Here is a 12,356-nt window from a genome sequence, read left to right on the forward strand (position 1 = left end):
TGGGGACCTACAAGAGGAGGCTGGCTAGCCTGATCAGGGCTAAGCTGAGATAACTTGGGGTCAAGTGAAGTGCAAGGAAATCCAGGCGACCCAAGGACACTGAATGCCCTGGCCACAGGAAATGGTCTTGTCAGGCTGAAGAAGGCTCAGAATTCCCGAGTCCTGGGTTCGGGACCCGGGGTTTGCTCACGCGTGGCTGGCCCGTGCCCAACGCTCGCTGGGCAGCTCAATGCCCAGCGTCCGTCTTGGCGTCGGTCTCCTGGCGGGCTTGGCAGCGGGCGGCGCCGTCGTCCTGCTCAGCTACTGCGTCTACTTGGACTGGAGGCGGCACCGAGACCCCGGATTCCGCTGCCGCCTGCGGGACAGTGAGTGCCAGCGAGGCCGGCGGGAGGGAGGGCGGCCAAGCCCAGGCTGGTTCCCGAGCCGGTGCCCCGGTCACCCGGGTCCATGCTACCTGGCTTTCCCAGCCAGCTCGTGCCTGTGTTTGCAGAGAGAAGAGTTGGACAGCACAAGGCCCAGGCGCCCGCCAGGCAGGTGAGGTGCCCCAGACCCGCCAAGGAACCTTCTAGAAGCCCAGGGAGAAGAGGCCTGCCAGTGCGGCACACCTGCTTTATAAAGTTTTAACCTTCTAATTACAAAGGGGAAAGAAAGAAAGGAAAAGTGGGCCTGGTAAGGACACATTATGAAGATCTGGTGGGATGGCTCAGCGGCCAAGAGGGTTGGCTGCTCTTCCAGAGGACTCAGGTTTGATTGCCAGCACCCACAGGGTAGCTCACAACCATCTGTAACTCCAATCCCAAGGGATCTGTCACCCTCTTCTGTCCTCCAGGAAGCGACAGAGATGCACATGGTTGCAGACATACATGCTGGCAAAACAACCATAGCATTTTTTAAAATAAGTTTCTTATTATGTTTTGTTTTTAAATATAAACAGGGCTTGATACCCAGTGTGCAGAATCAGGGCTTGGGAGACTGAGACAGGAGGGAGTTCAAGGTTAGCCTGGGCCAAAGAAAACAAAGCTATCTGTAAAGTAAATTTGGTAGGGACAGGCACTCTTTTTTTTTTTAAACTTAGAATAAAGAAGAGAAACTTGGTCCTTCTCATATCCTCCCAGGATGCGTAGGCTCCCAGGCCAGCCAACACAGAATATGATTAACTAGTCGGGTTTTTATGGTGATTATTATTTTTTAGACAGAGGAGGAAGATGGCCCATATGTGATGGTCAGAGGACAACTTGTGAGGTCCAGTCACTCCTGTTGCTGGTCCCATGTGTCTAACTCAGGGGGTCAGGTTTGCTGGAAAGAGCTTTTTAACCTGATGAATTAATAGTGTCTGTATTAGTCACTTTAAAAAACTGCCTCTCGGGGCTGGCGAGATGGCTCAGTGGTTAAGAGCGCTGATTGCTCTTCCAAAGGTCCCGAGTTCAAATCCCAGCAACCACATGGTGGCTCACAACCATCCGTAACGAAATCTGATGCCCTCTTCTGGAGTATCTGAGGACAGCTACAGTGTGCTTACATATAATAAATAAATAAATCTTTAAAAAAAAAAAAACAAAAAAACAAAAAACTGCCTCTTATTCTAATGTGTCTGGATGTTTTTTTCCAGCCATATGTGGCTATCAATGGTAGCATTTAGGGGTCAGAAGAGGGCATCTGATCGCCTGGGACTGGAGCTAAGAAAGTTGTGAGCTGCGGTACAGATGCCGGGAATTGAACCTTGGTCCTTAGGAAGAGCAACCAGTGTTCTTGACCACCAAGCCACCCTCTTCAGCCCTCTCTCTTATTAGTTATTTTTAAAGAGAATTCGATCATCTTGGCTATTGGTCCAGCTTTTGTTAACTCACATGAGCCTAAAAGTGCAGGAGAACTCTCACCTTCCCATCTTTCAGGTGATCAGCTTGTGCCTACTTAAGGTCCTATTATGTGTGAGACATTAAGGTAGGTCTGGCGGAGGACAGCAATAACAGGGAGTAGGCATAACCCAAAGCCAGCCAATGTAACAAGAGCCTGGAGAGAGACAGAGCCTTTCCAATGTGGAATTAGCACAGCGGCTACTCGGGTTACTTACTGTTGGGTTAAGCTTGCTCTCCTTCGTGCTTGGCTCCTGAATCTGCAGTCTGAGCAGGTTTGGGCGGAGAATAACACAGTTGCTCCACAGTGGCAGGGCTGGCTCCGGGGAGGTATGTTGAGTCGGTTATCTTGAAAGCACATTCCCGGGGCTGGCAAGATGGCTCAGTGGGTAAGAGCACCCGACTGAGTTCAAATCCCAGCAACCACATGGTGGCTCACAACCATCCGTAATGAGATCTGACACCCTCTTCTAGTGCATCTGAAGACAGCTACAGTGTACTTACATATAATAATAAATAAATAAATCTTTAAAAAAAAAAAAAGAAAGCACATTCCCTCACGTCTGCCAGTTGGTGCTGAGTGTTCACTTAGCTGGAACTGTTGGCATGCGCCTGCATGTGACCTTGTCATGTAGTTTGTGGGGGTCCTCATCATATGCCGGGCTGCGTTCCCAAGGGCAAGCAGTCAGGGTCTGACTACTGTATATTCACTGGACACCGGAAGAGAACAACAGTGTTGGCGCGCATGCGCCAGGAAGCAACCCTCCCACAGCACTGAGGGCTGCTCGATTTCGAGCCGAAAGGAACGAGACTCCAACTCCTAACAGAGAGACAGGGCTCAGAAAACATGTCTTCACAGGGAATATTGTTGTTGACAGTTTTGGAAAGGTCCAATTTTTCCTACATAAGGCTTTGGGGCTGTCGTTGATCTGAGGCAGGAATGCTATGGAAGGTGAGTCGTGCTACCAGGGAAACCTTTAGGATTGAAGGTGCTACACATGCATAGGGGAGCAAAATAGGGGATGTGCCAGGCCTGATCAATAAGTCAGTCTGGCAAAGGGATCGCTGTGAAGAAGTGTCTCATAAAGCTGAGCTAAGTAAGGACAGAAATCAGAGGCGGCTTGATCTGACGGCTGGGCTTCCAGACTTAGTAGGAAATCGGTGGATTGTCTGAGCATGGGGGGTGTGTGTGTGCTGGAGGAACCAGAAAGAAACAAACCCCTGGAGTATGGTGTGCTAGAATGTTTAGGAAAGAATAAGCTACAGCAGCAAAGCGGGTAAAAACCACACCTTTCTCGTGGTGTCTGCAGCGACGGGGCTGGAAAGAGCAGAAGCAACTGACCTGGGAAGAACTGAGTTCAGTTCATGCTGATTGGCCAGGGGGCGGAGGGAAGGAGAAAAGGGAAGTCAGAAAGACTGTCGCCATAGCTACGGAAGCTGGCAAGCAGCACTCAAGGTGTGGGCGGGGCATGTGCGCATAGATCCCTTCCCTGGCCAGCTTGACTTGGGCAGCCTGGTACAGTTCCTGTCCTCTTCTGTGTCTTCAATGGCTGTTGTCCTTGAACATTTTTGGTGTGTGACATTTGATTAACGTTTTTGACTTGTTCATCTAGGCTCCTCATGACCTTGTCTGTGTTTGACTCTCCATTGACTGTATCTAGAATAGTCTGGCATATTGTTTTTGTCCATAATATATCTGCTGAATACTGTTGTGAGGACAGGGAAAGAGCTTGTGTAGAGGCACACATGTGAAATGGTAGTACCCAGGGTGTGCTGTGGTCAGGGAGACAGCTGAGTGGTGGCTTGGTGTCATCTTCTTGGAAGACTGAATGACAAACTGTAAAGTCTGTACAACTTTTTCTTTGTGATAGATAAACAATTGTGATGATAACTTATTTCAGGAATAGATGTTCTTACTTATTTATTGTTTAAAAAAAGACAATCGTGGTGTTAATATGGAAGACAAGGTGGAGGGTTAAAGACAGAAAACTCAGTCTGGCCGGGCGTGGTGGTGCATGCCCTTAATCCCAGCACTTGGGAGGCAGAGACAGGAGGATTTCTGAGTTCGAGGCCAGCCTGGTCTACAGAGTGAGTTCCAGGACAGCCAGGGCTACACAGAGAAACCCTGTCTCGGGATAAAAAGAAAAGAAAACTCAGCCTGGATTAGAAATAATAAAAACCCAAATGACTTAAAGTATGGTAAATGCAGATGCAGGACTTTTCAGGTGCTTTCTCACATAATTCTTTGGGTTTTTGTTTCTTTGTTTCAAGATTTATTTATTTTAAGCACACTGTAGCTGTCTTCAGACACACACCAGAAGAAGGCATCAGATCTCATTACAGATGGTTGTGAGCCACCATGTGGTTGCTGAGATTTGAACTCACAACCTCTGGAAGAGCAGTCAGTACTCTTAACTGCTGAGCCATCTCTCCAGCCACAATTCTTTGTTTTTGAGACAGGTGTTCTCTGTGTAGCCCTGGCTGTCCTGGAACTCTCTCCATAGACCAGGCTGGCCTTGAACTCACAGAGATCAGCCTGCCTCTGCCTCCCTAGTGCTGGGATTAAACTACCTGGCTAAAAGATTTTATTTTTATGTATGTGTGTGTGTGCATGTGTGTGTGTGCCATGTGAATACAGGTGATCCTGGAGGCCAGAAGAGGGTGTCAGATCCCCTGGAGATGGAGTTATTGTGAGTTGCCCAGTGTTGGTGCTGGGATCCGAACTCTGATCCTCTGAAAGCAGCAGGCTATCTTAACAACCAAGCCATCTGTTCAGTCCCCTTTCATCTAATTCTTACAATAACCTTTTCATTTTATAGATGTATACACCAAAGAGCAATGTTCTCTTCCCCACTTCGCTGGTTGTTCCTCTCCCCACACTAGGACCCTGTTTTCCCACCATGCTCCACAGGTCTGCCTCATCAGCTTTACCTAGGGCAGGAAAGGAAAAAGTGCAGACAGAAGACAAACCATGTGTGCTGGGACCTGTAATCCCAGTGCTTTTAGGAATCTTAGGCAGGAGGAATGTGAGTTCAAGGCCAGCCTGGGTTGCATAGCAAAACTCTGCCTTCACAGAGCTCTCTGCTGAGGTGTGAAGACCAGAGTCTGATCTCCAGAACCCACACCGACAAACCCAAAACCGAGAACAACAGAGCTGGGCATGGTGGTGTGTGCTTGAAATCCCAGTACTTGGAGCGGTAGAGATTATTAGGTGGATCTCTGTCTCAAAAAAGCATGGTGAGGGCTGGAGAGATTGCTCAGTGGTTAAGAGCACTGGCTGCTTCTCCAGAGGTCCAGGTTCGATTCCCAGCACCAAAATGGCAGATCACCAGTCTGTGATCCTAGTTTCAGAGGATTGATACCCTTGTAAATTAAAATAAATAAATAAATAAATAAATAAATAAATAAATAAATAAATAAATAAAGCAAGGTGGGTGGTCTCCTAGGAATGACACCTAAGGTTGTCCTCTGGCTTCTATGCGCATGCGCACATATGCACTTGCACTCACATGCACAAACACACAGAACAAATATCAACAAATGTCAACTGACCAAACAAAAGCACCTCCGACGATTCAGACAGTCAGACATAGCCAAGGAAATCTTAACAGCGGCAGTGAGTCCAAGACTGGAAGGCCCAAGCAGTCCCTGAGCTTGCTGGCAATGCTGACCTGATTCCTGGTCCCATGATTCTATAGGTCTGAGTGGAGCCTAGGCACTAGAGTTTTACAGCACACTCTGTTGATTATTTGTAGGGAAAATAATCAGGTTCTAGACCCCAATGTTTTCTCCTTGGAAGAGCTTGTCATCATGAACTGTTCATTTTAACTGACCAAAAGAAACCCCTTTCAGGCTTGCCTGGCAGATCAGCCCTAGGCACAGTATCCTTGATGATGTCATCTGTGGCCTTGGCTGCATTCCTGAGATAGACTACAGCAAACTAAAGTGTTCTGACCAGTCACTAACCACTATGCAACCCTATCCCCAACCATGCACTTTGCCCCTCTGAGAGAGAGTTTGAGTGTAGAATGCTATGTTATCTTCTTGACTAAGAAGTACAGGCAAATGACAAAATGTCCCCACAGACCAGAAAAATCACCGCTGCTAAATTAACAGGCACTGCCACTGACCCAGGCAAGAAAATGATCCCTCAGCAGACAAAGCCACCTTCAGTGTATCAATAGGTTACTGTGATGCAGGTAACTGATGCTGCGTTTTTCTCATGTCACCGGAAATTGTAAATGCATTTTAGAAATTAGTTAGATAAACATTTCTCATTCATTGAGTTTAGAGGTCAGATTCAGATTTAAGGGGTGTCTTCTACATTGTTTATCACTGAGGTAGGGTTTCATTTTGTCTTCTTGGCTGGTCTGGAATGTTCTCAGAACACTGTCCACTGACCTTTGTCTCCCAAGTGCTGAGAATACAGGTGTGTGCTTCTTCTTTCTTCTTCTTCTTCTTCTTCTTCTTCTTCTTCTTCTTCTTCTTCTTCTTCTTCTTCTTCTTCTTCTTCTTCTTCTTCTTCTTCTTTTCTTCTTCTTTTTTTTTGTTTTGTTTTTCGAGACAGGGTTTCTCTGTGTAGCCCTGGCTGTCCTGGAACTCACTCTGTAGACCATGTTGGCCTCAAACTCAAAATCCACCTGCCTCTGCCTCCGAGTCCTGGGATTAAAGGTGTGCACCACCACTGCTGCCCGGCTCACTTCTTTTATTAAATGTGTGTATGTATTTATTTGTTAAGTGATACTTTAAAAACAAACATTAATTTTGACAGTAACTGTATACATTTATCACTCATTGTTACATATTTTATAAATCCTCTAGTTATGGGATCCAGTAAAGAAGGAAGAGCTACAAGAATATTTTTTTCGAGAGGTGCAGATGGGAAAACTTTGTTTAATTAGAGGTAAGAATAAAACATTCTTTTGTAAGCTTTTAATCATATCTTCTTCAAAAACTGTTTGATTAGCCAGACATGGCATATATTTATAAAACCAGTACTTGGGAGGCAGAAGCAAGAAGATTAAGTCTAAGGCTAGCCTGAACTATTTCACAGTGAGAGAAAAAGAAAAAGAAAAAATATTTAATATCAGATAAATTAGTTAGATGTGGTGACCAACTCACTTCAGGTATAAGAAGCAGTCTTTGACTTGGTGCTGCTGCTATCCCCATCCTGGGTATGGTAGAACATACTTGTAATCTTAAAACTTCAAGATGCTGAGGTGAAAGTCCTATGAATTTGAAGCTAGCCTGGGCTACTGAGTGTCTCCAAAAAAAAAAAAAATCTATCTGCATTATAAAAGTTTTCCTGCCAGATATAGTGGTCCACACCTTTAATCCTAGCATTTGGGAGACAGAGGCAGAAAGATCTTGGTTCAAGGTCAGCCTGGTCTGCCTGTGAACTGCAGGATAGCCATGGCTACATAGAGGACTCTGTCTCAAAAGAACAGTATCAAACCAACCTTTTTTCCTGACTTGAATATTCTAAACACTTTACTACAAAAGGCCATTTTACTGTTTAACTTAGTGAGTGGGGCCTACACTTTATGACCACAGCAGTGTTTGAACTTTCACTTAACTATGAAGCACCTCACAATATTGTTAAAATGATAGTAGGTGATACGCTCACTGTACCAATGTTGTATGTAGCAATGGTGTCTTGATTCTGGTGCTAAGTACTGCAAGGGGAAAAAATTTAGTATGATTTAGGTAAGGGAAAAGTGATAATGTCAGAGATTAAGAATTCATTCATTATATTCATTAAGTAAAATGTAGTTTCCCCAAGGTTTGTAAGCTCCCTGCATACCATGGCACTTATTTATTTATTTATTTATTTATTTATTTATTTATGTTGAGACAGGGTTTCTCTGTACAAGCTCCCTGCATACCATGGCACTTATTTATTTATTTATTTATTTATTTATTTATTTATTTATTTATTTATTTATTTATTTATGTTGAGGCAGGGTTTCTCTGTACACAGCCCTGGCTGTCCTGGAACTCACTCTGTAGACCAGGCTGGCCTGGAACTCAGAAATCCACCTGCCTCTGCCTCCCAAGTGCTGGGATCAAAGGCATGTGCCACCACTGCCCAGCTTATTTTTCTTTTTAATCTACTTATGTGTTCAGTTTTTTGCCCGTACATAGGTCTGGCCTCAAAGGTCAGAAGAGGGCATCAGATCTCCTGGAACTGGAGATTGTGAGGCACTATGTAGGTGCTGGGAATTAAGCCCGATCATCTGGACGAGCAGCTACCTCTTTGTCTCACAGTGCCTGTTTTCTACTTGAAAAAATATTTTATTGTATTTATTTATTGTGTGAAGCCAGAGACAAACCTGCCTTTTCCTCTCTCCTGTCTTCCCTACTGTAATTAATGTACAATTAAAATCTTTGTACATTAATGATACTTTTAATTTTAATATTTTACTCTATATTGATTTTTGTTTCCAGATAGAGCCACTTTTCAAATGAACTACAATTAAGCTTTAATGAGGTTAGAATGGATACATCAGTTCCAAGAGTAACTCTCCACCAGACTGTGGAAGTTACTTTAAATCTCTCCAGGGACAACCTTTTCTCTCTTCCTCTCATTTCTGTGTAGTCCTGGCTGTCCTAGAGCTCACTTTGTGGGTGGTCTGCAACTCAGAGATCCACCTGCTTCTGTCTCCCTATGCAGCTCTTCTCTCTCTCCCCCTCCTTCTCTGGGACAGGGTTCTCTGTGTGGTCCTGGCTGTCCTGGAGTGTGCTCTCTGGAACCAGCCTCTGCCTCCTGAGTGCTGGGACTAAAGCGTTTATTTTTCTCTCAAAAGATCTTGTGCATTAGCCTATATTTAAGTGGGTAACATTATCTAGGACTTATAAAAACAATTAGGGGCAGAGAGATGTGCTCTTGCGTGTTACTCTTGCGGAGGTCTCAGGTTTAGTTTCCAGCACCCATGTGTGGCTAACAATCTTCATAACTGCAGTTCCAGGGAATCCAATATCCTCTTCTTGGGTACTGCATGCTTGAGGTGCATATACATACATGCACCGAAACACTCATACATATAAAATCTTGTAAGAAACAAATCTTCCCAAATAGACAAACAAAAGAGAATCAATAGCCTACACAGCTTGTATCAGTGTCCATGATTGTTATTCAGTTTAAAAGCATGGTAACAAATTATTAATTTTTGCTGTCACCTAGTCATTTTTCAAATTAATCAAAACTTAGCTGTACTGAAGTTAGAACTGCCATGGTGATATGACAAGAGGAACTCTGTGTAAGTTAGCGGACATTATGGTATACAGCCCCATCTTTTCAAGCCCCAGAGCAAGTTTTTACTCATAATTTTATGCACTTTCCCTAAACAGGATTCCTTAGATTGTGTAAGCGAGGGGGCTCATATAACACGTAGCTTAGTAGCTGTGGATGTGCCTGCAGTGTGGCCCAGTCTTAGAACTTGAGTTCAATCCCTGATCCTCACAAGGGTGAGCCATTCACAAAGAACAATCCAAGATACTTCCTGGATGTGTGAAAATTAAAATGGACAAAACGTTTCAGCTTTAACTTTAGTTGACAATGTGAGGAATTAAAAATTGAAGCCAGTCTGGTCTACAGAGTGAGTTCCTGGACAGCCAGGGCTACACCGAGAAACCCTGTCTCGAAAAACCAAAACGAACCAAAACAAAACAATCTGAAGTCAAATGGGGAACAGGTCAGGTTGCTTCTGCTCAGGTTGCTTCTGCTCCTGACTCCTGGACGATGGTGTTTACTAGGTGGCCAAGCCATGCAGTAAGCCACTCTAAGTACACTCTTCAGTGCTAACACAGAGTATATCTCTGGTGCTAATACAAGACTTCACTTTTTTTATTATTTTATTCCCCAAGAGTCATTATGTAATAGTTTAAAGGTGAATAAGGATGACTGGAACAAAAATTTAAACTTGTGTTTTTTCCTTCTTAGAAGTGGGTTGTAAGTCTTTTTTTTTCTGAATGTATAATTCATGTTATTTTCTAAAGTTTAATTTAACCAGTGGCAGGAGTTTGAGGCTAGGCAAGGCTACATGGTATAACCTTATCTCAAAACATACAACCAAAATAGGGCTGGAGAGATGGCTCAGTGGTAGGAGCACTGGCTGTTCTTCCAGAGGACCTGGTTTTATCGCTAGCACCCGCATGGTGGTTCACAAGCCTCCTCTGGCTTCTGTTGGCACCATGCATGCATTTAGTGTACAGACACACATGCAGACAGAGCACCCATACACATCAAATAAATACCAGTTAAAAAAGGAACCATAGCAATGTTTACCTCTCATATTTTACCAATCAAACATGGATGGCCAACTCATATTAATAAAACTAGACGAGATTAAAAACCCTTGCATCACTACCCTCCATGTCCCAAATACAGAACACTGCCAAAGCAAGTGTGCACATCGAAGGCACTGAGTAAATGTGTAGTTTCTCATAACGTTCTTCACATGACACCCAGTGTTTTCCCTCAGACTTGAGCTCCTGACTCATCCTGGATTTATCTAGTCATTGATAGGCACTTAACATTTTTGTGTTTTTGGAGACAGGGTTTCTCTGTGTAGATCTGGCTGACCCGGAACAAACTATAGACCAAGCTGCCCGTGACATGCATTTGCTTGATGCTTTCTGGGTAATTTTAAAGAGTACTAACGTTTTTGCTCAGGTCTGGAGAAATGGTGCTATCAGTTAGGATGCCTGTTGTTCTTCCATGGCAGAGCACTAGTTGGCCTGTGAGAGGCTCCAGTTCTAGTCCCAGCACTCACACTAGGTAGTTCACAACAACCACGTGGAACTCCAGCTCTAAGGCTGGGTGTAGCAGCTGGTGTAGATATCTTAAATCCCAACATTTATTTAGGAGCTAGAACTACACAGAGACTGTACCTCAAAACAAACAAAAGCCCCAAACTCCAGTTCCAGAGTATCTGACCTCCTTTTGAGGCCTCTATGGGTACTGTACTTAGTCAAGTAAGAGTACGTGCGTGTACACACACACACACACACACACACACACACACACACACACACACAGAGCCTCCCTGTTTCTCCCCTCCCAAGACGTAATTATTAAAAACAGTAACTCTTTATTTTTTGGCTTAAATGTAACCAATCTGTTTCAGGGGAGCGTGGAATGGGCTTTGAACATCTCACCAATGCCCTTTTAGTGTGTGAGCAACCAAAGGAGCTTCTGATGTTTTTCAAAAAAACACTCCCTCCCGAGGTTTTTCAGATGCTATTGGACAAGATTCCCCTTATTTGCCAGGTGAGCATGCATTTAATTATCCTTGTCAAACATACAGTAAATAACCATGGGGGACTTGATTACAGAACAGTGGTATGGATGTGGGCCTCTCCCCAGCACAGTTCTCAAGTAATACCTATTTCCGTTCTATTCTTTCATTAAGGTAAGAGAATCTTATTTCTTGTTCTGCTACAGTGAACTGTGTGCTTTGTTATTATATGTGTTTTCACACTGCAAGTTTAAAGCAAAGTGGTACTTCTCACTAATGTGACAAGACACAGAAATAGCTTTGTTAATTTAAACATACCAGCATTGTACTGTGACTTTAGCTTGGTAACAAAGAGAAGTCTATTTGTAAGCTTCTTCTTTTACCAGTTTGGTTAAAACAGAAACAAAAGTCATTATACTTATCCACTAGAATTTCTTGCAAATGCTTGAATTTGTTTCAGTATTTATTAGCCATAAGCCCAGCAGTGGTGGTGCACGCCTTTAATCCCAGCACTTGGGAGGCAGAGGCAGGCAGATTACTGAGTTCAAGGCCGGCCTGGTCTACAGGGTGAGTTCCAGGACAGCCAGGGCTATACAGAGAAACCCTGTCGAAAAACCAAAACCAAAACCAAAAAACCCAAACAAATTTAACTCTGGTTCATTTTATTCAACTGGTCGTATTAACTGTTTGCATTTACACTAAACCCATTCATGCTGGGGTATGTGGTGGTGGGGGCCCGCGGGCACCATGGCATTAGTGTGTGAGCAGTGAGCAACCCAGGGAAGTCAGCTCTCTCCTAGCACCGTGTGGTGGCTCCAGCTGGAACTCGGGTAGTCAGGCTTCGCGCCAAGTGCCTTTATCTGCCGAGCCTCACTAACCCGGACTCTCAGCTTTCAAACAAACTGTAAGACTCTACTGGAGCACACCAGTCAGAGCCATATCTAAGCTAGTCTCAAAAAGGATGCTCCCTCACGATGTGTCAGAACACAGCCAGGCTAAGAAGGTCAGCGTCTCAGCTGACACACGTGCCTTCAAGTGACTGGCAGTGACTGTTTGTGTGTTCGCCAGCAACTCAAGGAGACATGCACGAGCACGGAGCACTTGAAGGATGACCTCGACTGAAAACATCTCAACGCATCCACACGCAGTGGGAATACTGTGTTCTGTACAGTAAAGACAAATGCTCAATGATACTCATTTATTTACTTTTAGTAATAAACTTTTTCTATCTCATACATGATTGGACACATATTTTGCTTTAAAA

At 44.3% G+C, this 12,356-nt stretch overlaps 1 protein-coding gene across 1 annotated transcript; it reads left to right on the forward strand.

Annotated features, from left to right (window-relative positions):
• The first annotated feature begins 214 nt into the window (after positions 1-214).
• Positions 215-12,327, forward strand: Tomm20l (translocase of outer mitochondrial membrane 20 like). The gene is made up of 5 exons (XM_021178962.3): positions 215-365; positions 491-534; positions 6,675-6,756; positions 10,982-11,124; positions 12,161-12,327. The coding sequence occupies exons 1-5, from the start codon at positions 230-232 to the stop codon at positions 12,212-12,214; spliced, it is 459 nt and encodes a 152-aa protein (XP_021034621.1). The 5' UTR covers positions 215-229; the 3' UTR covers positions 12,215-12,327.
• The last annotated feature ends 29 nt before the right edge of the window (positions 12,328-12,356 follow it).

Source organism: Mus caroli, unplaced genomic scaffold (genome assembly GCF_978045245.1).
Source record: "Mus caroli unplaced genomic scaffold, Mus_caroli_1 scaffold_14, whole genome shotgun sequence".
Lineage (NCBI taxonomy): Eukaryota > Metazoa > Chordata > Mammalia > Rodentia > Muridae > Mus > Mus caroli.